Source organism: Morchella sextelata, assembly GCF_020137385.1.
Source record: "Morchella sextelata strain SCLS chromosome Unknown scls_4, whole genome shotgun sequence".
In the NCBI taxonomy this organism is placed as follows: Eukaryota; Fungi; Ascomycota; class Pezizomycetes; order Pezizales; family Morchellaceae; genus Morchella; species Morchella sextelata.
This window is the reverse complement of record NW_025408619.1, coordinates 2,208,764-2,232,913: the sequence shown is the minus strand read 5'-3', so window position 1 is coordinate 2,232,913 and position 24,150 is coordinate 2,208,764. Positions and strand designations below refer to the sequence as shown.

Below are 24,150 nucleotides of genomic sequence, written 5' to 3'. Positions count from 1 at the left end.
TCTCCGAGCTTCCCCAAGCTTCCCCAATAGCCAGAGTGCCCGAGGTTAAGGAAACAAGACACCTACAGATTGTGGTAGAATTAATGCGAAAGTGGGTTTCCCGTGACCCGATAGTCCCATTGGCCCTCAAAGGAATTTTTGCAGTGAGCACGGGCCAAGAAACCCACCCTTTTAGTTCTGACTTTCGCAATAATTCTACCGGACACTGTACATGTAGTAGTACATGTATGTGTCATAGGCGCTAGCACTGCAGGGGCGGTTCGCCGCTCGCTATGGTTGACCGCCTTATCTTCCCCGCCTCAGCCACACAACTAACCCTTGCATCCGATGGAGGTTCCACCTTCCCAATCTGCAGCTAACACCCTCAAGTCCTTCTTCCTGCTGCACAGAGACGTCATTGCTATGTCCATGGCCTTGGAACCTTCCCCAGAAAACACTGAGGGTTTCGGGTATCAGATGACGCTTAAAATTATCGATATGCTTGACCTCGCGCTTTTGTTTCTGTTATCGATAAACAAGCAAAGAGCGGGGCCCCCGCATCAAACTGAGTATCCGAGAGGTATCCCGGATTCTCGGCCCGTACTGGATGCAAAATGGGAAAAAAAAGGTACAGAAAACTATCGTGGGATATGCCTTTGTGGGAACCCGAAAACCAATGACCTTAAAGAAGGTGCACCGTCATAGATACAGTAGTACTACATCCTACTTGTACACGACAAGCCTTCGAACACTTGGTCAATACCAACATCAACAAATCATCTGAAGCCAAATCATGGTTGACCGCGTATAGAGACCTCATTCGCCTTTAATTCCTATGGATGACATCGGTCGGACCGACGACCTACCGAGTATTGATCAAAGCAATATCTACGTTCTGAAAATTTTGTATGCCCCAAGAAAATTCCCCACAATCTTACTCTATCAATTTCAGGATAAAAATTTCAGAGATCAAAGGTGAAAATGTGACCTTTTTTTTTTCACGCCTCCACGTGCACGTGCACCTCTTTTTTTTTTTTTTTTTTTTTTTTTTTTAGATTAAATGTTGAAACTAATGCCAGCAGAGACACTTCAGGATCACCAAAAATTCGGCAGATGAAGATTTAAACCTACACATTTCAGGCCAAATTTACAAATTAAGTCAATAGGTAAAGCGAAGAATAATATGTGGTTAAACACCTTTGAACCGGCGAAAGATCGTCGATTTGGGGCAGATATGAAGAGGAAACTTTCAAGCGGGGTAGCTGGACACCACGGCTCTTAAAACGGCTCTTGACTACCCTCGATTTACGGCGGCTCGAAAAGTGCAGTGATGTCTGCTTTTTGTTGTCGGGAGATTTTTTTATCTTTTGAGAGGTCTGCGTGGGTCCTTTGTTCTCGAATGACAAGACATTTGTTTCCGAGCTCTTTAGATATCTCAAAACTTGATCATTCGGCATGGGGTCAACGCTTTTCATATTTCTGCGGATAACATATGCATGAGGCCTGTGTTCACTCAGGTAAGTTTTGTACCATGGCCCGGTTCTTCATATCTCACATTTGGTGGTAATTACTGACGAATATGCAAAACATAGGGATCTACGTTTGAACCAGGAACCATTTGATGACATCCATAACAGGCGGTAAACATTGAGTTATATACATCAAATATTTGATAGGTAACAGCCCACCTCTTCCCGAAATTGTCGCCTTCACTGATGTATGGTACTGTAGTTAGTAGCGAAAAAAGAAGAACGCTTTCAGAAGTTGAGACAATGATCTATTGCATCCCCGATCCTCACAATCCAGAGACTATATCGATCGATGAGCCAATTTACAACTTCTGCCATTCAACTTTTTATCTCGAACCCCAGTCACTGGTTATACATTGTCTCGGCATTCTTACTCTCGGTATAGATTCTGCATGTTTCCTTTTCATGTGCCGAGCTTCAAGAATTCCTTTTTTTGTACGAGGAAAAGCTGTCCACTCGCACGGGGAACGGCGTTGATCCCGGTTGGCTGGCGGCTCGTTATTCAACGAATTTTAGACGCATTCGACCTTTTAATTCGTCCCGATGCCTTTCATCAAGCGCTTGTTGAGCTATGTTAGAAAATTATACGAGATAAACGCCAACACGTGACTTAACTTCATGCGGGGTGCTGTGCTGATCATGCCGGCAACTGGTCCGAGTAATGGGCGAGAGTGCTCATAGGATTTGCAACAGTTTTTATATGCTTGTGTGTCCACGGCATAACCACCCCGTTTCCCGCACTTGAAGCCAAAATATACAGACCCCGATTCAACAAAGAATTACCCAGCAAAAGTCAAGGGTTCTAGTTTTCGGCATGAAAAGGTCCTCTTATCGAAAACCTGAAGGAATAGCACCCAACATTCTCTACAAGGATCGCGCACAGAGCATTTGTATCACCGAAAAGAAATATAGTAATTAACCTGATCTCGACAAAGACCAGATACCTACGACTTCTGTATATCTACCGGAACCACGATCTCTATGGGGCACGGCATGCGGGCATTCACAGCAAGTCCATAAAATACAGGCTTGGAAGGGTTACGGGAACTGGTACCTACTGGATCACCACAAGCCATATGGAGTACAACATGGTTTCCAATGTTATGGGATTCTAAAAGGATCTCTGTGATCTTTAGGCCTCCCTTTTAGCCATTCTCCACATCCCTTTGTCTCCTACTCCCCGAACCTCCTTCAGTGCACGAACGGTACTTCCAAGATCTTCACTGTTAGATTTCATGGCCTAAACCATAAACCTGATAGTGTTGTATTTAGAGATGTCTGAGGAATACACGTTTGCGGGACACTCCTTTTCGTAAAGGGTGGCGACGTATATTTCCGCTCTAGGAAGATAAAGTTATTTTATTTTTTATTATCTTTGGGTTTATTCTATCCCTATTAGGTTGCGCTGGAAATATGGCCTGTCACAATAATCCTTACCAATGTTTGTTGGATACTACGGCATAGATCATCTGCACTCTTCGATCTAGAGTATCGATTCAATTAGATTGAAAGGGCTAATGATGAAAGTTGTTACAGGTTTTGTGGGCCCTGTCCCGAGGCAAAGGTGCCACTTTCACTCAGTTGTATGTGCCAGGGAGGACCTGTGAGGAAATATGAGGGAGAGGAAAAGATCACTGACTGCAGCGCTTCTAATCCAGGGTATAAATCAGAAGATTTCGGGGTCGACCTTTTTCTGGGATATCATTTAGGTGTTTGCTCAGGATCGAGGCGAGCCCGACTGGTATACACCTCTGAAAAATGAAAGAGTTCAACAAAAACGTGATCTGCCCGTGGTCATTTTCGAGATTCGTCGGCGCTGTTGTTGAATGGTTAACCTAAAATATAATTTGGGATCATCTAGCCATAGCTACGGAGACATTAAGTCCTCAACATGTGCTCGTCATGCCATTCGATGATTCATGACGCTTGAGCACAAAACTAGCAAAAGTGGAGTCTGGACAGCTGCCCTCTTCTCCACACGAGAAAAAGCGCCAAGGCGTCACGGTTGATAGATGCTCTCGTTTTACCAGCCTTCAAAGATTAATTTCAACTTCGAGCATGACTCAGAAATATCGTCAGTAGGTAATGTTTGTAAAAACCCCAATTTTTTGTACTGGTGATATAAGTAGACCTTCTTGTACATCAGCTGAGAAAGACATGTAGGTGTTGTATATGCGTATAACTTCCCTGTTATTGCAATTAATAATTTTAGGGAATCGAACTTACCACGCAGTCGAGCCGGATGGAGTTGTCTGGATACGGGAACATAGGTATGAAAAATGACAGAGGGCAGTGATTCAAGAGTCAAAATGGTGACGAAAGAGCGGGGCGAGAAGGCAGCAAATGTTATGGACTCCATCGCACATGTTTCTGCCACTTATATCCAGTGCTACATATGACCAAAATGCTGATATCAGAGCAAGATAGTAAAGCATCATTCCTAGCTGCAACTGCGATAGCCTTTCTACAGCCGGTGATATTTCTTTCGCGACTCGGTGCAGGATACGGCTCATATTATTAAGAGAAATAAATCGTCATTTCAGGCGATTTAGACCTCATATTGTATCTGGGTTTCAAAATGAATTATCCGGCTCTTGGTCTTTCTTCAGCGCGGTACATTATACTGGTAAGTTGTGGTATACCGGTATTATCTAAACAAGGTCAATAATCGAACTTGATAGAGCTAGAGTACCTATCGATCAATACCCGAACATGTTCGTTCATACGCAATTTATTTCTAATAACCAACAACTCTCCTCTCATACACGGCTTTCATTACGATACTAAACCACCACGTATCAGTCATTTTCAAAATGATCACTTTCAGAAAAATTTATAGATTGCAAATCATATGCCCTACACCAAAGTTTGTCGTATCAGCCATAACCAACCGCTTCTACCGACAAATAACCGATATGCTGGAGACAATACTTTTGAAAGGAATGGGCGAACAGTACCGCAGAGCTTTTCCGAAAACTAGGATTCAATGTGCTTCTAGTCAATATTGTGCAACAAAAGAGACCCATCAATTTCAATCCATCCCGATGTCTTGGAAGAGGCTTTTCGGAGGTTGCTAATTATTCCGATAGCACCACATTTCGGTATCCCAGCCGAGATCCCACTGCTGTCGCCCATTGATTGGTTCACCGCTTATTGTGCATATTTTGAACAATTCCGACATCCTCTACATCGGAACTCGCGGAAAACCACAGCGACTAAATATACTTAGCCAAGAAAATCGTTGAAGTCCTATCAATGACAATCAACAAGTACCCAATTATCAAAACTTTTTGTGGATTTACTTTATCTTTACCAACAATCTTCTCGTCGTGGCAGTCGGCCGGTCCCGTCGGTTGCGCGATACATAAGAGCATACATGTATTTTCCGATATATTTATTTGATGCTACAAGAGCATTGGATCGGACCGAAAACCTACAAATGTATATCCCTGTCACATATTCTACGATAATCTACATTAACCTTTACCTCTCTATCACGCACCACGCTCAATCACTGCATTCTTTTACGTCACTAGTTGCATTAACGGCTACTTGCATGTGTTGGTCTGATGCTATAATCAGATTGCGTCACTATCGTGTTAACTCATATTCTTTGGAAAATGAGAAGACCACGAGATCACATACATACACACATACATGATTGAATTCTGTCTCCGATAATATCATTACCAGGTCCATTGAGGGAGGTCGATACTTTCGGTTTCTGTCATAGACCACTACAGATTTCATAGAGGAAATCATCTCTATCAGCTCTCAAAATTCGATTCGCAGCTAGCCAACCTTACATCTGGCTAAGATAGTACGCATGCAAAGAATCACGAGTGAGACCGAATATACCGACAGATATACGTCTCACGTGCATGTTAAATACCCCCACTCATTTCCACTAAATGGTATTTGTCTATACAGATATAATTTTAAATCATTGATCCGATTAATTAATTCAGGTTTCATCACGACTAATCCGGATTTAGGATGTCGAATATAATGTGTTTTTTTTTTCCATCCGCGGTGTTTATGGAAAGTTTCGATGCTGCATATAACCCTGAAAGCGGTGGTACGCAAAGCTAGCATGTACCTAAGTAATTAATACCCTACCCCGCAGGAATTAAGTGCGATATCGTGGCACAAAATAGCCATGATGGGTAATTAAGGCGAGAGCATGCCGGCAGCATTCATATTCAACAGCTTCCGGAACGTGTGCGCTTGGATATGCTTTTCTTTAATTTATTCTTATGCAGTTTGTATGTTGCACCAACCATTGGAGGAATACTAAGAAACGTGCATGGTGATAGAGTGCACATACTGAAGTAACTGATAGCCAGGGGATCAGACTTCCATCCGTTGCGATTTCAATCATAAAAAAAACGGTGCTGTTAATAGATTGTAATCAAGCCTGAACTAATCTTGCATGCGTTTACATGGAAATATAGGCTAACCAAATTCAAATTCCGAATAGTAGAAATAATAGTACCTATTAACACAAATAACATAAGCTTCGGGGTCTTGAGCACCTACACAGTTTCCCAATCTTTAATAATTCTCACACGGCAGATCGCCCATTGAGTGCATCCAAGACAGGGGATCCAGGACACGTTTCGCCCTTCGATAAGCCCCCAGGCCTAGATATCATGAGGGCTCTGGTGCCAACATGTTCCTGACTCTGTCCATTTATACTGCATGATTGGTTATGTTTGAATGTGTGGTATCACTGAATATCAAGGCCTTTCTGCAGTTGCCTAGCGAAGAGCGGGGCGAGCCAAACTCAGACTTCGCCGCATGATTGCGAACCAGTTTCCTGGATATCTTGCCGACTTCTATTTGTTTATCGGAGTATTCACTGTCCAAATGCATACCAGTGTCTATTGAGGCGTCATACAGAACATAAGTTGGGATTCTACTCGCGTTTCCGGACGCAACTGCTATTGCATACACAGAAAAAACCCGCCAAGGCTATCTTTTGTATGGCATGCAATAGTGGTCGCGTCCGGAAACGTCAAAAAACTACGAGTAGTTGTTGGACTCTGGACGTTTGACAAAGTAGATCATGTGAGGTACTGTCCGATACATTCCAGTCTTTGGTGATTTAAGGTTGGGAAGCTGTGTCCGAGCTTCTTCTCGATTTTTGATATTTCAAGATTGATCTATCTGTCTCGAGCCAAATATCAACAGCTAATCGTCGAGTAAAAGTCGAACTCAGACTTGTTTTGATCGCCGATTCATCTCGCTTCCTTCTCCTTCTCGGTCTTTTCGACAACAGTTCAACAGGCTTTTCTTGCGGGCGCAACTGCTGGAATTGTGAACGGCACAGAAGCAGAGGGATTTTCTTTCCAGTAGCCAGAAACAAGTGAAAGTCAAAAAGACTTTGAATCTCCCACATAAAAAAGTCGTTCCGCTAGTTTTTGCTTGTATTGCGGATATCAGAGCGGCAAGCCCACATAAATCTGGTGCTATTTAGCAACATCAAGTACAGGATGGCGGTCTCACACACGAGAACATACTGGCAGTCACATCTGCAAGGTGGGTTCATCTTGCAGTTCTTAATTATTATTTGGACATTCTACTACATCCCCAAAGACACTTTTGTCTGATCACCCAAATTTTCGTATTCTTCGAACTATACTCACATGCTTGCGGTGCCACAGAGCTATGCGCAACCAAATCCCTCCCGAATCCTACTTACGAAGTCTTTGAGCATAGCGGCGGGAGTATACCCATGGACCGCAGCCCTAGTAGTGCAGATGCAGGAGGAAACGCGTCACCATCAGCAACGCACTTTGGTCAATCATGGTATTCTTGCGTTGTTAGTGTAGGAGAGACAGACTACGAGACCAGCTATGTGTACAAGGCCGAAGAGAACGCCAAAGAAAGGGCTGCGAAAAAAGCCTTCGAGGCCTTGAACAACAACACCTGAAGGTCGAACAGGAGCTAGAGTCTCGTTTCCAACATTCATTCATTCCACTGACAGGGCTGAATTGTGGGGTAGGAGGGACAATCATGGCAACTTGCATGCGAGGGGTCTCTTCGCCGTGCATAACACGGGATATTGGAACGGATCTTAATGTGCGAGACCTGGTTTTCTTTTTCTATTACCTTTTTTTCCTTGGGTTAATCGGCAGCATGCGTCTCGTGCCTGTTGCGAATATTTATACACTTCACTTACTGTTTCCCATTCCTTTTTTTCTATCTCGTTTCGTTTCAGTGATGTTTATTGATTTTACTCTTTCTTTAAATATTTGCTTAGTCGTCCCTTTTTCTTCCTTTGCGTACGCATACTCCAATGTATTTTTTTTGGGCGCTTCCAGAGGAAAGAGAGGAGGGAGACAGGGAAGTAATTTACTTAGCAGCTTGTCATATTTCATTTTATCTTAAGACTTGGTGCATATATGGGATAGATCAGGAGGAGGGCGACAAGGAAATTTAGGGCCAATTATTACAATACTTAAATCAATTCCCCAAAGATGCATGATGTAATATCAGTTATTTTCTAGATACGCTCTCTATAGCTACTGTACTAGCTCTGTAACTACCTCTCTATGTATTTCCTCTCGATTTCATCGACGCCCTTTGATAGAATAGGTAGATCGCTGCTTATCTTCCGGAGCTATCCCAATAGCAGAAAACCATCCTCTCTCCCCGTCCTGCACTGCGCATGCTACAGCGAGAGGTAGAATTATTGTAGAAACAGGGGTCTAAAAACAGGGTTTAGGTGGCTGACTCGGCCAATAGGACTCTTCCCATGCTTCTACAATAATTTTACCTCACACCGTAGCACAGGTAGCGATCCAAAAGTATTTGCGACTATTTCTCCCACTTGCTACATGCTCGACTGCTCCATGGTAGATTATACGAGCCAATCCTGTATTTTTTTATTTTAATTTACACATTTATAATCGACTTTCCTTAACGGGATATTCTTAGAATTATCGCAAAGATCACTTGTTGCCCCTAAAGGCACCACACACCGCACTATCATGCATCTATTCGTCAATTCTAGAGTGAGTGTGGACGAATTGCATTAGCACTCCTACCCCTCCATGGATCCAGACGTCTAGCTTGCAGCACATCTTCCGTGCAGACGACGAATCATATGTACCCCAGGAACCCCCCGGATTCCTCCATACTTCAACGTTAGCTCCTGCTCTCCAGTACCCGTCGACAAGACACCCAAGATATCACAATCTCTCTTAGACCCAGTCCAGTTTGCAAACGAACACCTGTTCATCAGCCCTCCTGCATGCTCCAAGCGCAACGAATCTGGTACGTTCACGTATGCGAGTGATTCTGACATAGGTTCTGGACAGAATTTAGTGAAATGCCCCCATCTGGCCTCCGTTGTCGTTTCCGGACGGAAAAATGGCAAGGGTGGCGTTTGGCGTTCGACCCCTGGCTCTTTTCATCAGGTCAATGATGTGAAAAGCAATCTGGGTAAGACTCGATTTGCAAATCCCCGTTGTGCAAGCGTTTTTCTAGGTTCTAGTGCAATGTTAACGACTTCGTCGATCATCTACACTGCCTGCGCGCTCTTCCCCACGTAGAGTAGAGCCTTGTTGTACATCTCCTTTTCGTGCAGGCAACTAAGTATGGGAAGAAAAAAAAACGAACGGTCATCCATCATGCCAGCGCATCAGTGCATCCATCATCGTCTATTAATTTGTTTCTGCCTATATTGTCAATTGGAAGCTTCCATCTCAGATTCGATAATCATCTTTCTTAGCTCTGCCACATGGAACACAGAAGGGCTTCGGTAAGGCAACCGGTGGGTCCAATATGTAAAACATTCAATTTCGTTTCCGAAAGCTTATGGATACGCTGGCTATCCTCTGTTCCTGTCAACCCTTTGGGGTCCTCAAGCCTCGTTCTCTAGAACAGAGACTTATCGAAATAACAACACGAACCACATCTACTCTAGGAAACCTTCGGCTATCCATGGGCCGTGGCATAGAGCACATGCAATATGCTTGGTTCAAGGCGAAGGTGAAGGTTGTTGTTGATGCTGATGCGGTTCATACGTGCAATGCGGCAAGCATCAATCGAACGAATCGATCACCACGCCAGTATATTTGAGTTTCCCACTTCAACACATATCTCTCCGGGGTATCAATTGCCATACGTCCAACGACTGAGCAAGGAGATAGTGATTTGTTAAGTCTACATCTGCAGTGTGGGCATGGGTGGGGGGGGAGATGGATGCTCTTCTTTTCCTATCAGTTTCAGTTCTTCAGAATGTTTTTTCGGAACAGCAAATTGCATATTGAGGTACTAGGAGCGACCTTGAGTAGCCGGCATGGCATGAGAAGGTTAGTAAGTCTCAATATCGCTATCTCACCCGAGCAGTTTCTGCGGTTTTCGTTTTGGTGTTGGTTACATACATACAAAAAAAAGATCCTAGGACCTCACCTTTTCTGAGACCTCCTCTCCCGCTTCCGCTGACGTAGAAAAGCAAAGCGAACGGGAAAGAAGCGTCACGAGAGAGATTTGCATGCTATCGATGATATTAGGAAATCACAGGCCAGGGTGGGATGGGGGGGTTTGTTGACACGATGGTGGCACACTTGGGTATCATTCGATCAGAGATACCTTACACCTTCAACGCATCAACATACTCGGCTCATCTCGCACTCCCATTCGTCTTTGAATTATTAAATTTTTTTTTCCCTTCCCTTTTCCCGTCATCCAGCTCCCCACTATGACTGAGCTGGATACGAGAGACTCTCCCCCGCACATACGAACAGTATAATACCGCTGCCGTATTCTCCCTGGATGAGGTAGAATGACCACCCATCCCCGTCATACTCTGCCCGGTCCCTCTAGAATTGATAAGAGCTATCTCTTCTAAGACCCCGCCTCATTCAACACCCCGTCAGCTCTGTGCAGAATCGTTCCGGAGTCGAAAGGATCAATTCTCACACATCAAGCCTCCAAAGCATCGATTGGCAGAAAGAGGTCAAGAGGTTTCAGCCTTACCATCAATTGAGTTCATAAATCAATTTGAAGAGAGTGTCTGTGATTTGCAGTCTGCATCTCTTCTATTCAGGCACCTTCCATTCAATTCACTCCGAGCTCTACCACACATTGAGTCGGTTCAGAGCATCTCGCAAACAGTGCCTTTAAGTCTTTAGTTCCACAGCCGCAATGTACTACATCCTATATCTCTCAAGTAGGTTTATTGTATCTCTTAGAATTCATCTTTCAAGGTCATCGGCGTCAAGCATGTCAGCTGCATAAAGCTTATTTACCCCCACCAATCTACTCTCCAGCCCAAAAGCCTTATATTGACGTTGTTTTCTCTCATAGGTCTTTGCCGACGTCGTCGCTGGTCGGACCCACACTACGAGTCCTACCAGTACCCCACCGGATTCACATGCACTGTGCGTGTCAATGGGCGAGAATACCAGTCGCAATCAGTCCTTGACACCGAGGTCCTTGCACGCGAAGCTGCCGCGATGCGCGCTTATTTGTTTTGTCGGAACTTTTCCCTCAATGAGGGCAAGCAGCCTGGTCCCAACAGAATGGCTGCCGGAACGCCAGCATGATCGACGGGAGCGAATCGTCGGTAATGGGAAACGGACACTGGACGGCCAAGGCTCAGCTCATCGGGAAATCCTTTTCCCAAAGACCGTTGCTGCGTGATTGTATGTAACTTGATCTAAACCATGGGGAGCAGCCACTCACAGGTCGGGGTGCGTGTTTCGTTGGGGATGCTTTTTCCGTTTTTTTTCTTTTTTTCTTTTCATGACACTTATTACTTTGCTGCTTTTACGGTGTTGTGTACTTTTTTCGGATCATTCTTTACCATGGGTTATGTATGCATGGTTTTGGGTTTGGTTTCTTTCCATCTTTCTTGCAAATCAATTATTTTGTTTATCGCTCCGTGGTTGGTTGACGCATCATCTGTTGCCTTAACACCCTCATCTTATCGTCTTCTCCATGCATCGTTTACTGAGTGATAAGGTCCGAACCACAATTACCACGAAAAGGGCCCCTTCCACCCTGTGATTGGAACAAGTGTACAAGGGGTTCACAACGTTTCTATCTGGTCACCCCTAACCCTACAATAGGAATGCAACCAACCCAAAAGAAAAATAAATGCGTCTTGGTGGTATTATCAGGCGGTCTGCAGGGGTAGGAACACCTTAATTGAACGACATTAAACGCACGGCCCAGGCGCCGTATTTAGAACATATTAAGTCACATGTTCCGAACCTACCGATGTGTTATGAGAAGAAGTCGAGTGATGTTTAGTGATCCTAGACGGCGAGAGTAGCATCGTCTACTACCACTAGCCAGAGAGCCCATCGTTTCCATCGTTACAGCTTCTTACTTTTCGGGTCCAAATCATGGGTTGTATACCCTAGGGATATAATGGACTCCCCAAATAACACACAGGTATACACAACCAACGTCCTACTCATTCACGGATCGCGGGGATATGTATGCTGCTAAGTATACTTGTTTATACATGTAGTCATACTAGTATGACTATGCAAAGGTCAAGATAATACATGCATGCATTATAGCGTTATAATTTTCATATACATATGCAGTGATGCTACGCGCGCACAGTCCGATATATACACTCGATCGTAGAACAATTACAAGCATGTTTTTCCTGTCAATTTGGGTCTCTCGAAAACTATCAACTAGGTATTTGTGATGTTCCCAACCCCAAGGTAAATGGGTAACATCAAACATCACACCACTAATCACAAAGACCAGAAATTTGCACAGTGAGCAACGAGCTACCCGCAGGGGATAGACAGCATTTGTTATCTAGATTAAATAGGATTTCAGTCCTCCGATAAAAATACTAGGTTTAGTATTATTTTTAGTACAGACAAAAGATAGTTTTCTTATTGCTCCCCTAACTAGTAGCTATAGCCAGATCTAGAATAATAGGAGCGACAACGATTTTATTTTTATTTTGTTCCCCCCAATCCGAGTGATAGCTGATGAATAAACTCAATCGTCAGCCCTAACCCTGGAACTATAAGGCAATGATCAGCTGCTCGGAAACACGCACTGGAATCCAGTATCATGATTATCGGCTTACTCCGTTTCGGGGCCTCGGCCACCGGTTTGAGCCGAGGCTCACGTTCATGATCACGGGATCACGAGAATTAAACATCTTCACATGCGCGCAAGGACCTTGGCGAGCTGGCTTCAGCCCGTTGACATCACATGCGAATTAAGGACACTCCCAGACCACCACTCGTTCTTATTTTAACTCATTCCTCCCCTCTTCCGCTCTTCTTCCTCCACTCTATCTCACATCTCTCTCCTGCTCAAAGATCCACATACGAAGCCCCCCCCGAAAGAACCTCCGTAACAGCTCTCCCACGAAACCTTAGATTCATAATCCAACCATGTCAGGTATATATCACATGTGCTTCTACCCAAGATGCACTCCAGAGCTAATAGCAAGAAGCCACAGCTCGTCTAACCCAGATCACCAATCAGATTCTCCCAAGCACCGCCTCTCCCCGCGACCGCTTGACAGAGAAGCACGCCAATGACGTTGTAATAACCTGCGCACTACGAACTGCCCTGTGCAAAGGAGGGAAAGGATCCTTCAAAGACACGCCAGCTCAAGACCTCCTTGCAGGAGTCCTCAAGGGCTTGATTGAACGCTCAGGAATCGATCCGAACCTCGTCGAGGACATCCATGTTGGATCTGTTCTCGCACCTGGTGGTGGCGCGACTGAGTTTCGTGGTGCCAGCTTGGTGGCGGGGTTTCCCGTACAGACCGCTGTGTATGGATTGAACAGACAGTGTGCGAGTGGACTACAGGCGGTCGTGAATGTGGTTAACGCGATCAAGTCGGGGATGATCGATATTGGAGTTGGTGCAGGTGTTGAGTCTATGAGCACCCAATATGGGTATTTGCTCCCTGCCCTCCCATGTAGCTTTGTGGAACATTAACTGACAATCATTTAATAGCCCTGGCGCTGTGACTGAGTTCTCTGAGCTCCTCGAATCTCACCCAGAAGCCAAGAACTGCAAGGTTCCCATGGGAGTTCTCTCTGAACAAATGGCTAAGGACCGTAAAATCCCACGCACAGCACAAGACGCATTTGCCGCCCAGTCTTTCCAGAAAGCCGAAGCTGCCCAAAAGGCCGGTCTCTTTGATGAGGAGATTTACCCTCTTGAAGTCAACTTCGAGGACCCCAAGACCAACGAAGTCAAGCGCATCACCGTCTCCCGCGATGACGGAATCCGCCCTGGTATGACCGCTGAAGGTCTTTCCAAGATCCGCCCCGCGTTCGCTAAGGATGGGTCCATTCATGCCGGAAACGCCTCGCAAATCACTGACGGCGCTGCTGCAGTCCTTCTGATGCGTAGGTCGACGGCCGAGAAGCTTGGACAGAAGATTATCGGAAAATTCGTTGCTGCTTCTATTGCTGGTGTTGAGCCACTGTTGATGGGAATTGGGCCATGGGCCGCCATCCCGAAGGTGTTTGCGAAAACAGGGATTACGAAGGATGATGTCGACATCTTCGAGATTAATGAGGCGTTCGCGAGTCAGTGCTTGTGGTGTGCGAACGAGCTCGGTTTGGATCCGAAGAAGATTAACCCTAAGGGAGGTGCTATCGCTTTCGGACATCCGCTTGGGTGTACTGGTGCTAGACAGGTTAGCACCCTATTAACGGAGTTGAAGAGAACAGGCGGAAAGATTGGAGTTACCAGCATGTGTATTGGAACGGGAATGGGAATGGCGAGTGTCATCGTTGCGGAATAGGTTTAGAGGAGCCATTGTCTTCTTTGTTTAACTGTATATAATATTATTGTAACCCTGGTCTTGTAGCTAGCGCGTAAATGCTCTTTTGTTTTGAAATTTCTTCTACCGTAAACTTCATGTGAAATGCTGCTTGCAATCTCGCGTTGGATTCGGCAATTACAATCCTCTCTATAACCCCGTTCACAAGATCTTTCCAATATTTTGCCATTAAAAAACGAGACCGATACCGAGAGCTTTTTGAATACTAACAACCTAAAGATAGGGACGTTAAGTATCGCTATAAAGAGAATTTAGAAGATCCGGACCTAGGTGTCAAATTTCTGGGTTTCAATTCGAACCAAACGACTCTTTTTCCCCCAAGAATACTACTTCGTGACGAAAATCCTAGGCTGTTCGACGGACTAGTGTGCGCACTTCTACACACCTAGAGCTTCGTCTACGACCATAGAGCCGGATTAGTAAATTCCGTTCAATCACGCCAATAATCCAAGTATTTAGTACTACTAACAACAATGTTGACATGCTCATGGCTGCTTTCAGTTTGGATCATGGATGATCACTCGATTGGTCTTATTCTTGATTAGGACCGTTTGACAAGAGAGGAAAGCCCCCTCAAAGCTAGGAAAGTGAAAGTAGTGTAATTGTAACCCATGATGCGATTATAAGTGGTTTTTCCGGTGTTGGTTGTGGTATAGAGGCGGGCCATGTTCTCGCTCTAGATCTATTGCGTATCTAGCAGTTGCAAGATAACATACATGTAACTTGCCGTGAGGAGCCCCCTCAAGTCTAGCTAGATAGAAGTCACGGCTTGTACCATACATTTTTTCACGTTTACCGCTTGGCTTCTCTTGAGCATACGTACACACTGATGTTACTAAGGACTATATGTAACTAGCGCCAGCGCTAGCCACGGTGGGAGGTAATTGAAGTAAAGCAAAAGCAAAAGAATGATGTGACGCCCCAGTTAGGATTCGAACCTAAGCTTCCCTCACAGCTCTTTCTCCTACTTGCTGAGTTTCTAGGCGTGTTAACCACTACACTACCGGGGCTTGTTTGTGATCTGTGCGGGGTAGATTATCCCTCGCCTGCCCTAACCTCTAGTGTATTTACAATGTGCCTCCTGTCTCCTCTGCATACTAGTATGGCGGGATTCGCCGAAAGGACCACGCGTTCTTTACTACGAATTATTACGCTGGCTCTCTTCTGGAATCGGGAGCAGTTCTTTCTCTACATATCTCGATTTACCCTCTGTTGAAGACCGTATAAGGTACGTATATGTTCCCGGAGACGGAGAATAAGAACACTGCTTGTATGTGAAGTTATTTTGCGGCGCGAGTGATAATCCATGTAAATGCTTCACCCTACTCGTGATGATCCATGTGTGTGTATGTGTGCGTGGAAACCAGGAGTCCATGTAGTCTCGTTCCCATAAGGGGTCGATCCTGCGTGTGACTCTCTCTGAGCACAATAACCAGCAGGAGATGGTTGTGGTCTAGTCTACCTGGAAACGGGGCTAGTGGTTGAATTTCAGGAAATTTAGTACCTTGGAATTAAATGGTTATAGCTGTTACTGCGGCAACCTAGGAATCAAGGCAGGGCTTTGGTGTGTTTGTTTAGTGAACAGGGTGTCTTTCCTTGCCCTTTGGCTTGAGCCACCTTTACTCCATAGACCAACCTGGGAACATGTATGAGATCGTATTCACATCATGTCTCGAAGCTTCTACATATCAGCCTATTCCATCAAGATCTATCACTCACGCAAGGCAAAAAACCACATATCATCAAGGTAGAGTATCCATCTTTTTAGATCTCTACACAGCTATGCAGCTAATTCTAGTCTCGCAGCAAATTGAAAAGCTACATTTTCCCTAAAGAACCTCAATCCCCCGCAACATGTCGACCACATAAATGGCAGTATAGACAAGAAGAAAAAATAGTAGTAGCTACATGGGCTTATGGTAGCACATAAGAAGAAAGTTTCCATCACCACCACCACCCAAACCTATTCCTCCATCTTTACGTCCTCACCCTCACCCTCACCCTCACCCTCAATCTCATGCTCGGCATCAATCTCATGCTCGGCATCAACCTCATGCTCGGCATCAACCTCATCCTCGGCATCAACCCCGGAATCAACTTCGTTACCGGTATCAACCTCGTTCACGGGATTGACCTCATCCACGGCATCAATCTCAGTTTTGACTACACGAACTCTGGGCTTACGAACACGGTTGAGCAAATCCTCCAAGACACAAGATTCAAGCTCTTGGTCCTCGCCGCCCTCTTCACCCTCAACACCAGTGATGGGAACCTCGACGATGACCTCCTTCATCATTCCAGTTCCAATCCAAACTTTCTTAGTGCGCATCTTCGGCTTGACGACTTCAGTCTCCGTGTTTTCGGTATCAGTATTGATAGGCTCAGGCTTGTTCTTTTTGGTACGCTTAATGGCGGGGTTGGCGGGGATTTTAGCGGGGGCCTTCTCAGGGCCAGCCTTGCAGTGGGCACACATGCGGCCGTGTCGAATGAGAAGGTTATGTAGTGAGTATTTGAGGTTGTCTGGGATACGAGCATCGAGGTGATAGTAGGCCTCTTCGCGGCCAGCACTGTTGGGGATCCACCCGAGAAACTTTGAGATGCGCCAAACATGGGTATCGACGGGGAACTTTGATCTGCGTAAGCCTATACAAGGTATGTTAGAAATTGTTTTGTGGGGCTACGAGGAAGGTGGACACATACAGAACAAACAAACGCAGGCCGCAGTCTTTACTCCAACTCCGTTGAAAGCCATAAGTGTATTCATGGCTTCATCATCACTACAGTCCTTCAAATGCTCGAGCGAGATGTTACCCTCAAGCTTTTCGTCTTTACCGACTTCGATACCTTGGGATTTGAGGTCAGCTCGGATCTTAACCAGACTAGCTGCATAGACATCATCTAGAACATCCTTGATGTGCTTAGCCTTAATGTTTGCAAGACCTCCTTGCTTGATTGAATCCCGGAGATCCTCGAAGCTTGCCAGGCGGACTTTGTCCCAATCGACACTACCAACACCGATTTTCTTAGCCTTTGCAATGATCTGCTGACTGGCTTCATGCTCGGATATTTTGGCATCATCAGAAATCACGACGGGATCATCGGTCACCAACCCAAATCTATCAATGAGACCTTTGAAAGCCCTCGAGGAATTGAGATTAGTGGTGTTGGCAGACAACAAAGTCCTGATGAGAGCGTCAAGAACGGACGGAACCTCGCCGCATCCCGAAACCTCATTATCAGGTTCCGGGACCTCATCCGGCTGGTTAGCCGGACCATGAGCGGCAGTCAACAAAGCAGCCACATTGTAACATTCTTGGGGGGTAGGATTGATGAGATCGGGATAAAGAGTCTCGCCGGAGGGGAACTTGAGCGCCTTTGGCTTCTTTTGCAATTTCTTTGGAGACTTTTGTTTCAGAGTGCTACCGTCAACACCATCATCGTCGTCAACTTTGACCTTTTTGACTCTCTTTGTAGGTGTCTTCTTTCCCCTCGCCAATTTAGCTTTTTTGGGGGGAGGAGCTTCTTTTGCAGAAGATACGAGATCCTCGGTCTCGGAGACCCCAGAAAGCTCAGGAGATATAAAATCATCAATGGATGTCGTCGTGTGGTCCGGAATAGTGGGAGAAGTAAGTTTATCGTCTCTCTATAATAACGAGCGGTGTTAGTGGATTTTATCATTGCATACTGCTTTAGTAAGACTTTTGATGGAAAATCACCAAGGAAAGGGATGCATTGGGGAAAACGGCTTATTGAGGAGGAGGAGGGCTAGTCGGGGAAATAATTCCTCCGGTGCTGATTCAAGAAAGGATCGTTCCGCAAGGAAGGGATTCGTAAGGAAAGGGATTCCGCAAGGGGGAGAATTGATGGAGAAGATGGTCTCCCCAAAGGATTCTACAAGATAAAATGAGAGAGAAGTGGAGTAGATCTATCGGGGGTAATTTCATCGGGTAAAAGCCCGTCAAGCCCGTCAAGCGAAAGACTTCATAAGGTAACAGGATTCATCGATCGAATGAAACAGGAGGAGTGAAAACCTACGGAGGAGAGCTGAACATTCCTTATTTGAGCCGCCAACAGATTCGAATTTCTCTGAAAAACAGGAGGATATTTATAGGAGATAGGCGCCACTCTGGGGCGAAGAAGGCGAGAAGACATGTTCTATCCACCCCAGTTAGTCTGAAATTCTTCTTCGAAAGGCCAGAGAATCACGAAACAGCACTCACGATTGACCTTTGATTAAGCACGATAACCTTCTTGGAGAGAGGCAGCGGAATTGCGATGAGGGGGCAATTGAGAAGTGAGAGCACGTGGGAAAAGTGGGGCAGAAGGGGAGAACGGTTTCGGGGCTGTTTAAACGGCAAGTTGTGCGCTCATATACCCTCTGCCGTCACATATCTTGTAACATGGTGGACCGGCTCGATTGGGGGAACTCGTTTGATATGGAGCTACACTGGATGTGATCAAGTGGTACCCATCAGCACACGAATTTGCTAGAGATGCTGAGGGCTAGTGGTATTTAGACTTTGCGGGTAGAGAAGTGTACGTACTGCAGCTCTTTCCATATGCTGTCCGGGCACAAGGGCCGGGAAGTAGATGGAGGTCAGTGCTCAGTGCGTGTGTGTGTGTGTGTGTTGGTATTGTAAGAGCTAAGCTATTGTGCAATGGGGAGGGGTCTATAGAGATTGGTTTCTGTGAACCAAGAGGACGTTGTATCTACATGTACATGTAGTTGATGGAGCAGCTTCAGGAATTATCACTCTAACGCTTTGAGAGTACTAGTGATGACGTAGAGACAGAGCCGAGTGAGACACCATGCTTGATGCATCATCCTTGCTGACCGATCATGCTTATCGCCCCCCACACCGAGCACATCACATGGGTTAGGTTTTCTGATAAGATAAGCCTGCCAGTGAGCCTAGCCCTGTTTGTGCAAGCGCTGCTGGCGTGCATATTGGAGAAAGAAAAAAAAAAAAAGATTCCAGAGCCTCAGCTAAAACCTGCAACCATCAACACCTCCACCACAGCTCTCCACCCAAACCCTCCACATCCACAGTCTGCAACGATGGCCGACAAATCCCGCTTCTACCTGGAGCAGTCCATCCCCGAACTGCAGGACCTCGAAAAGAAGAAGATCTTCACAAAAGTACCTCCCTCTCTGCCCCCCCCCCCCCCAATTGCACCCTCACCAGCACAGTCTCTAACTCTAACTCTTCAGGAAGAGATCTCAGCAATCACCAAGAAGCGCTCCGAGTTCGAGCACCGCGTCAACTCCCCCGCCCCCAAGCCCACCGACTTCACCCGCTACGCCGAATACGAAATGAACCTCGACTCCCTGCGCCGCAAGCGCCAAACCCGCCTCGGCGTCAATTCGCGCTCCCACGCCGGGCAGCGCCGCATCTTCTTCCTGCTCGACCGGGCCACGCGGCGCTTCCCCGGCGACCTGGGCCTGTGGATGCAGTACATCGCGTACGCGCGCAAGGAGCGGTCCAGCAAGGTGCTGGCCAAGGTGTTTGCGAGCGTGCTGAAGCTGCACCCGGCGAAGCCCGAGCTGTGGATCTATGCGGCAAGACACGCCGTCGAGGTGAATGCGGATGTCACGGAGGCGAGGGGCCATATGCAGCGTGGGCTGAGGTTCTGTAAGGGGAGTAGGGAGCTGTGGTGGGAGTATGCGAAGCTGGAGTTGGTGTTTGTGGCGAAGGTGCTTGCGCGGCGGAGGATGCTGGGGATTGATGGGGCGCCGCCACCACCATCTGAAGAGGAGCAGCAGGCGGAGGCAGAAGCGGCGATGGACCTCGACGACGACGACGAGATCAAGCTGCCGACTGTGAGCGCGGACGAGTTGAGCGGCAAGCCGCGGAAGGACCATCTTGTTGATGCGGCGGCGCTGGAGGACATCACGACGAACCCGGCGCTCAACGGCGCCGTCGTCGGCGCGATCTTTGATGCGGCGGTGAAGGAGTTCCCGGGCGACATGGCGTTCGTGAGGGGCTTCTGGGACCTGGTGATGGGGTTCGAGACGCTGCATTGTCGCGGGGCGCTGCTGCAGCGCGTGGTGGTGCATGTGCTTGATGCGGCGCCGACAGACGCCGAGATGTTGATGCTGGGGGTGCAGCTGCCGGTTGTGGGCGTGTCTGTTGCGAATCCGATGTTTCCTGCGCGCTTGGGGACGGTGCTGGATAATATGCGGGAGGCGGTGGGGAAGGCGGTGCCTAGGGGGGCGCTGTATGAGAAGTTTGCGACGTTCATGATGGGGCTGCTGAGGAGTGCGCTGGAGGAGGAGGGGGCCGACGAGGGCGTGAGGACTGTCATGGTTGGTACGCTTATGAAGTACTTTAAGGCGGCGGAGGCGGCGGATGAGGCCTCGGCGGAGCTGTATGGGCTCTGGGTGGAGACTATGAAGATGAGGGGGAAGAAGGCCGCTGCGGTGGAGGTTGCGGAGAGGGGGCTGCTGAAGTTTAAGGGCCACAAGGGGCTGCAGAAGGCGATCAAGAGGATACAGGCTCAGGCCCAGGAGGAACTGTAAGATATACATAGTTAGAGAAGGCGTTAATTGTTCAAAAAGTTTAGTAAAAACACATAGTGCTCGGAGAGTCCTGTCTACAGCTCTAGTTAGACTCTTTGTTTCGGCTTTGAAATGCCCCATCAGGATGGGTTCCCATCGACAAAGTGGTTGTCACATCTTGATATAAGACATAACCGAAATAAAGGATATTCGTATAGAGTTACAAGTAACTCAGAACTGCAATCCCAAAGAGTGTAACATCATCGATGTCAGTTCAGTAGACTATCTCCCTCGCTATTCTCTAAGGCTAGAAGGCCTTGAGACATCTATATATTTGGTAATAACACATAGTGCTCGGAGAGTCTGTCTACTCTAGTTAGACTCTTTGTTTCGGCTTTGAAATGCCTCGTCAGGATGGATTCCCATCGACAAAGACATAACCGAAATAGAGGTTATGGGTATAGAGTTACAAGTAACTCAGAACTAAAAAGTTCTTCTTTATAGTCTTCATTCGATAAAATAAATCTACCCTTTTTTTTCTTTCTTTCCTTTCTCTAATTCTTGCTATTACTACGTTTGGTTGGTTGCAGGACGGTCAATGATTAGCCACCGCTTTCTAAATACTATCTACTACTGCGGGTGTCAATGACCGTATCTCCACTTAACCATCTAGTACACCCATCTACTCCGCACTCTCCCCCCACTCCGTCCTCCCCAGCACGCCCTCAATCCACTCACCCAGGCCCTCCGGTGCATCCCCGAACGTACTGATGTGATCGTTGATCACGCCGCCGTCAAATCGAAGCCCCACCAAGCCCTGCATGCACTCCAGCTCCGACTCGACCTTCTCCACCACACCTTTGTTCGCCGTGATGCTGAACCGCACGCCCTCCGGCGGCAGCGGAGCGCCCTCGAGCAACTCTGCGGCCCCGTCTGGCGGCGGCACAGAGAACGTGAGCTGCGGTGTCTGGCCGTATGTCCACTGCACTGACTATTCCACAGTTAGCACCTCACACAATGGACGAAAAAGACAAGACATACCTTCAGCTCCTCCGCGCCCTTCCTGATCTCGGGCACCGCCAACGCCTCCTCCTCACTAACATAACACACGCCCACCTCCTCACCCTCCCCCTCCTCCCCATCCTCCATCGCCCTCCCCACCATCTCCGCCCCCCGCTCCCCAAGATACTCCCTCCCCATCTCCTCCACCACACCCCTCACAAACGCCTCCCTCCCCACGCCCACATTCGCCACAGGACTCCTAACACTCCCCACCCCCCTGCCCGCCATCCACCCGCCCGCAACACCCCTCAACCACACCCCCACCTCCCCCAGCGCCGCGCTCAGCAGCATCGTCCCATGGTGGTAGCTCCGCTGCCGTGTCAGCTTATACGCACTCCCACTCACCTTCCTTGTCCCGTCCGGCGCCTCCCCGCCCAGCTTCTCCTCCGCCACACCCGCCCCCGCAGGAAGCAGTACTATGTCGTGCCGTTTATTAACCACCGCCTCTGCGGCGCCCAGCCGCCGCAGCGCGCGCACCACGACGCGCGCGTGGCGGTCGCGGTCGAACGTGGCGGTCGGCATGGTGACGGAGTAATTGACGTTCCCGAGGTCGTGGAAGACCGTGCCGCCGCCGGAGCGGCGGCGGAGGAGGGTTGGTGCGCTCTCGGTGTTGGAGTGGGAATTGGAGGAGGAGCCCAGGAGGGGCAGGTTTGCCTCGAGCCAGGGGTTCTGGTTGCGGCCGAGGATGATGGAGGGGGTGTTTGTGTAGAGGAGGAGGGCTGTGGTGGAGGGGTGGGAGGCGGTGAGGAGGTGGTGTTCCAGGGAGAGGTTTGTGGCGGGGGTGGTGGAGGTGGAGAGGTAGATTTGGAGGCGGGTGGTGGTGGGGAGGAGGGTGCGGAGGGTGCTGAGGGTGCTGAGGGTGCTGAGGGTGCGGGTGGGGGGGCGGTGAAGGAGGCGGAGGAGGGGGCCTCGTGAGGGGGACATTGTTGCTGGTTGGAATTTGGCGGGGGTGGAGGTGGAGGTTTGTGGGGTCGGGAGTGTCGTGGAGGATTCGAAGTATACATATATCCCAGAAACTAAAGCCTCGAGCCTAGCTAACTCAGCAGCATATATATAACAGGCACAATATTACTCGGTGCCCCACCCCCAGCGCAGAGTACTTCGGCCAAACAACGACACCAATTGAAGCACCAATCCCAAAATCACCAACACCTTATATTATAAACCATCCCAAGATCCCGTCTGCAGATCTGTTGCAATTGTCCGCGCTTAAACAGCCGCCATTTCCGGGTAACCATTGGCACCGAGTGATCGGGCATGATCTCACGGAATCGGTGTAGTTGGTTGGAGGAAATTGAAATTAGGTGCGTTCCTGAGGTTTTAGTAAGGGGCCGAGTTTTAGTGCTTGCGTGGCTGGCTGCATGCACTGGTTCTGTGGGGCTGGGGCTGATGTCCGTATGGAGATCTAGAGTTAGTGAGGCCGGCCGGTATTGGAAGTTTAAGAATGATCAACTAGCACTGGTAGTTTAAGAGTGGGTTACATTAATCGGTCAACCGATCGAAAATAACGATGCTCCGGATGTAAGAGGAAAGGTAAATGTCTAATGGAAATCATAACTTTCCTGCATGGAAAACAAAAGTTTTAATTCGGTAACCCTGACTCTAATTACACACCGCGCCCTCACTACTGAAGTCAGATAACTGCATACGATATATATTGCATGGAACAGTAGGATTGAGAGCACTAACACACGCTCTAGAATGTAGAGCCAAGTTACGGAAAGGACCCTTGAGTAGAGTAGTAATAAATACATCGTGATCGACATAAAACGTAAATTACCTACTTGACTTTTACCATTTTTGCTCCAACCGTTGATCAAATTGATACTACCAGCACTGATCACCGGTGTATTTTGTCTGTATAATAGACACGAAAAATACAGTTTTTCCGTATCAACCATAAATAAAAAAAGGCAAAAAAATAAGAACAAAAAGTACTGCAGATTTCGCCGGACCGAAATCTACTACTCCCACCCCTGGATTGAACCGTGGACCTTCTATAGACGTTCAAAGGCCAGGCACAACCTCTCGGTGTTCCGGGGGGGCGAGTGTTAGCCATTAGACCACTCGCCCATGTGTGCTCTTATCTGGCAATGTTACTTGGCACGATGCCAAGACTACCAAAGGCGCCAAGGATAACTGTTGGGTGTCTAGCCCGGTTAGGCGGAGTAGCGTATTAGATAATATTAGTAGAATCGTATCACCTGGATAATGTTCAGGTGAGGATCTCTTTACGGGGGGATAGATTTTTCTAATATCTTATGACAAATATCTAGATCTCG

At 47.4% G+C, this 24,150-nt stretch overlaps 7 protein-coding genes across 7 annotated transcripts; 5 read left to right on the top strand and 2 right to left on the bottom strand.

The window, feature by feature from the left end:
* Window positions 1-2,584: 2,584 nt before the first annotated feature.
* On the top strand, window positions 2,585-3,217 carry H6S33_010484 (uncharacterized protein; the record flags this gene model as incomplete). Its single annotated transcript, XM_044841874.1, has 6 exons — window positions 2,585-2,599; window positions 2,645-2,713; window positions 2,781-2,799; window positions 2,908-2,949; window positions 3,036-3,091; window positions 3,167-3,217. 6 exons carry the CDS (start codon window positions 2,585-2,587, stop codon window positions 3,215-3,217), a joined length of 252 nt encoding a protein of 83 aa, XP_044697627.1.
* Window positions 3,218-5,419: 2,202 nt separating this feature from the next.
* On the top strand, window positions 5,420-6,010 carry H6S33_010483 (uncharacterized protein; the record flags this gene model as incomplete). Its single annotated transcript, XM_044841873.1, has 6 exons — window positions 5,420-5,422; window positions 5,504-5,553; window positions 5,601-5,611; window positions 5,702-5,773; window positions 5,855-5,915; window positions 5,989-6,010. The coding sequence occupies 6 exons, from the start codon at window positions 5,420-5,422 to the stop codon at window positions 6,008-6,010; spliced, it is 219 nt and encodes a 72-aa protein (XP_044697626.1).
* A 993-nt stretch (window positions 6,011-7,003) lies between these two features.
* H6S33_010482 (uncharacterized protein) lies at window positions 7,004-7,443 on the top strand (the record flags this gene model as incomplete). The annotated part of the gene is made up of 2 exons (XM_044841872.1): window positions 7,004-7,049; window positions 7,175-7,443. 2 exons carry the CDS (start codon window positions 7,004-7,006, stop codon window positions 7,441-7,443), a joined length of 315 nt encoding a protein of 104 aa, XP_044697625.1.
* A 5,452-nt stretch (window positions 7,444-12,895) lies between these two features.
* On the top strand, window positions 12,896-14,268 carry H6S33_010481 (uncharacterized protein; the record flags this gene model as incomplete). The annotated part of the gene is made up of 3 exons (XM_044841871.1): window positions 12,896-12,902; window positions 12,958-13,408; window positions 13,470-14,268. 3 exons carry the CDS (start codon window positions 12,896-12,898, stop codon window positions 14,266-14,268), a joined length of 1,257 nt encoding a protein of 418 aa, XP_044697624.1.
* Window positions 14,269-16,270: 2,002 nt separating this feature from the next.
* On the bottom strand, window positions 16,271-18,459 carry H6S33_010480 (uncharacterized protein; the record flags this gene model as incomplete). Its single annotated transcript, XM_044841870.1, has 4 exons — window positions 16,271-16,441; window positions 16,496-16,950; window positions 17,008-17,950; window positions 18,343-18,459. The coding sequence occupies 4 exons, from the start codon at window positions 18,457-18,459 to the stop codon at window positions 16,271-16,273; spliced, it is 1,686 nt and encodes a 561-aa protein (XP_044697623.1).
* A 907-nt stretch (window positions 18,460-19,366) lies between these two features.
* On the top strand, window positions 19,367-20,827 carry H6S33_010479 (uncharacterized protein; the record flags this gene model as incomplete). The annotated part of the gene is made up of 2 exons (XM_044841869.1): window positions 19,367-19,447; window positions 19,520-20,827. The coding sequence occupies 2 exons, from the start codon at window positions 19,367-19,369 to the stop codon at window positions 20,825-20,827; spliced, it is 1,389 nt and encodes a 462-aa protein (XP_044697622.1).
* Window positions 20,828-21,488: 661 nt separating this feature from the next.
* H6S33_010478 (uncharacterized protein) lies at window positions 21,489-22,792 on the bottom strand (the record flags this gene model as incomplete). The annotated part of the gene is made up of 3 exons (XM_044841867.1): window positions 21,489-21,797; window positions 21,848-22,180; window positions 22,214-22,792. The coding sequence occupies 3 exons, from the start codon at window positions 22,790-22,792 to the stop codon at window positions 21,489-21,491; spliced, it is 1,221 nt and encodes a 406-aa protein (XP_044697621.1).
* Between the last annotated feature and the right edge of the window lie 1,358 nt (window positions 22,793-24,150).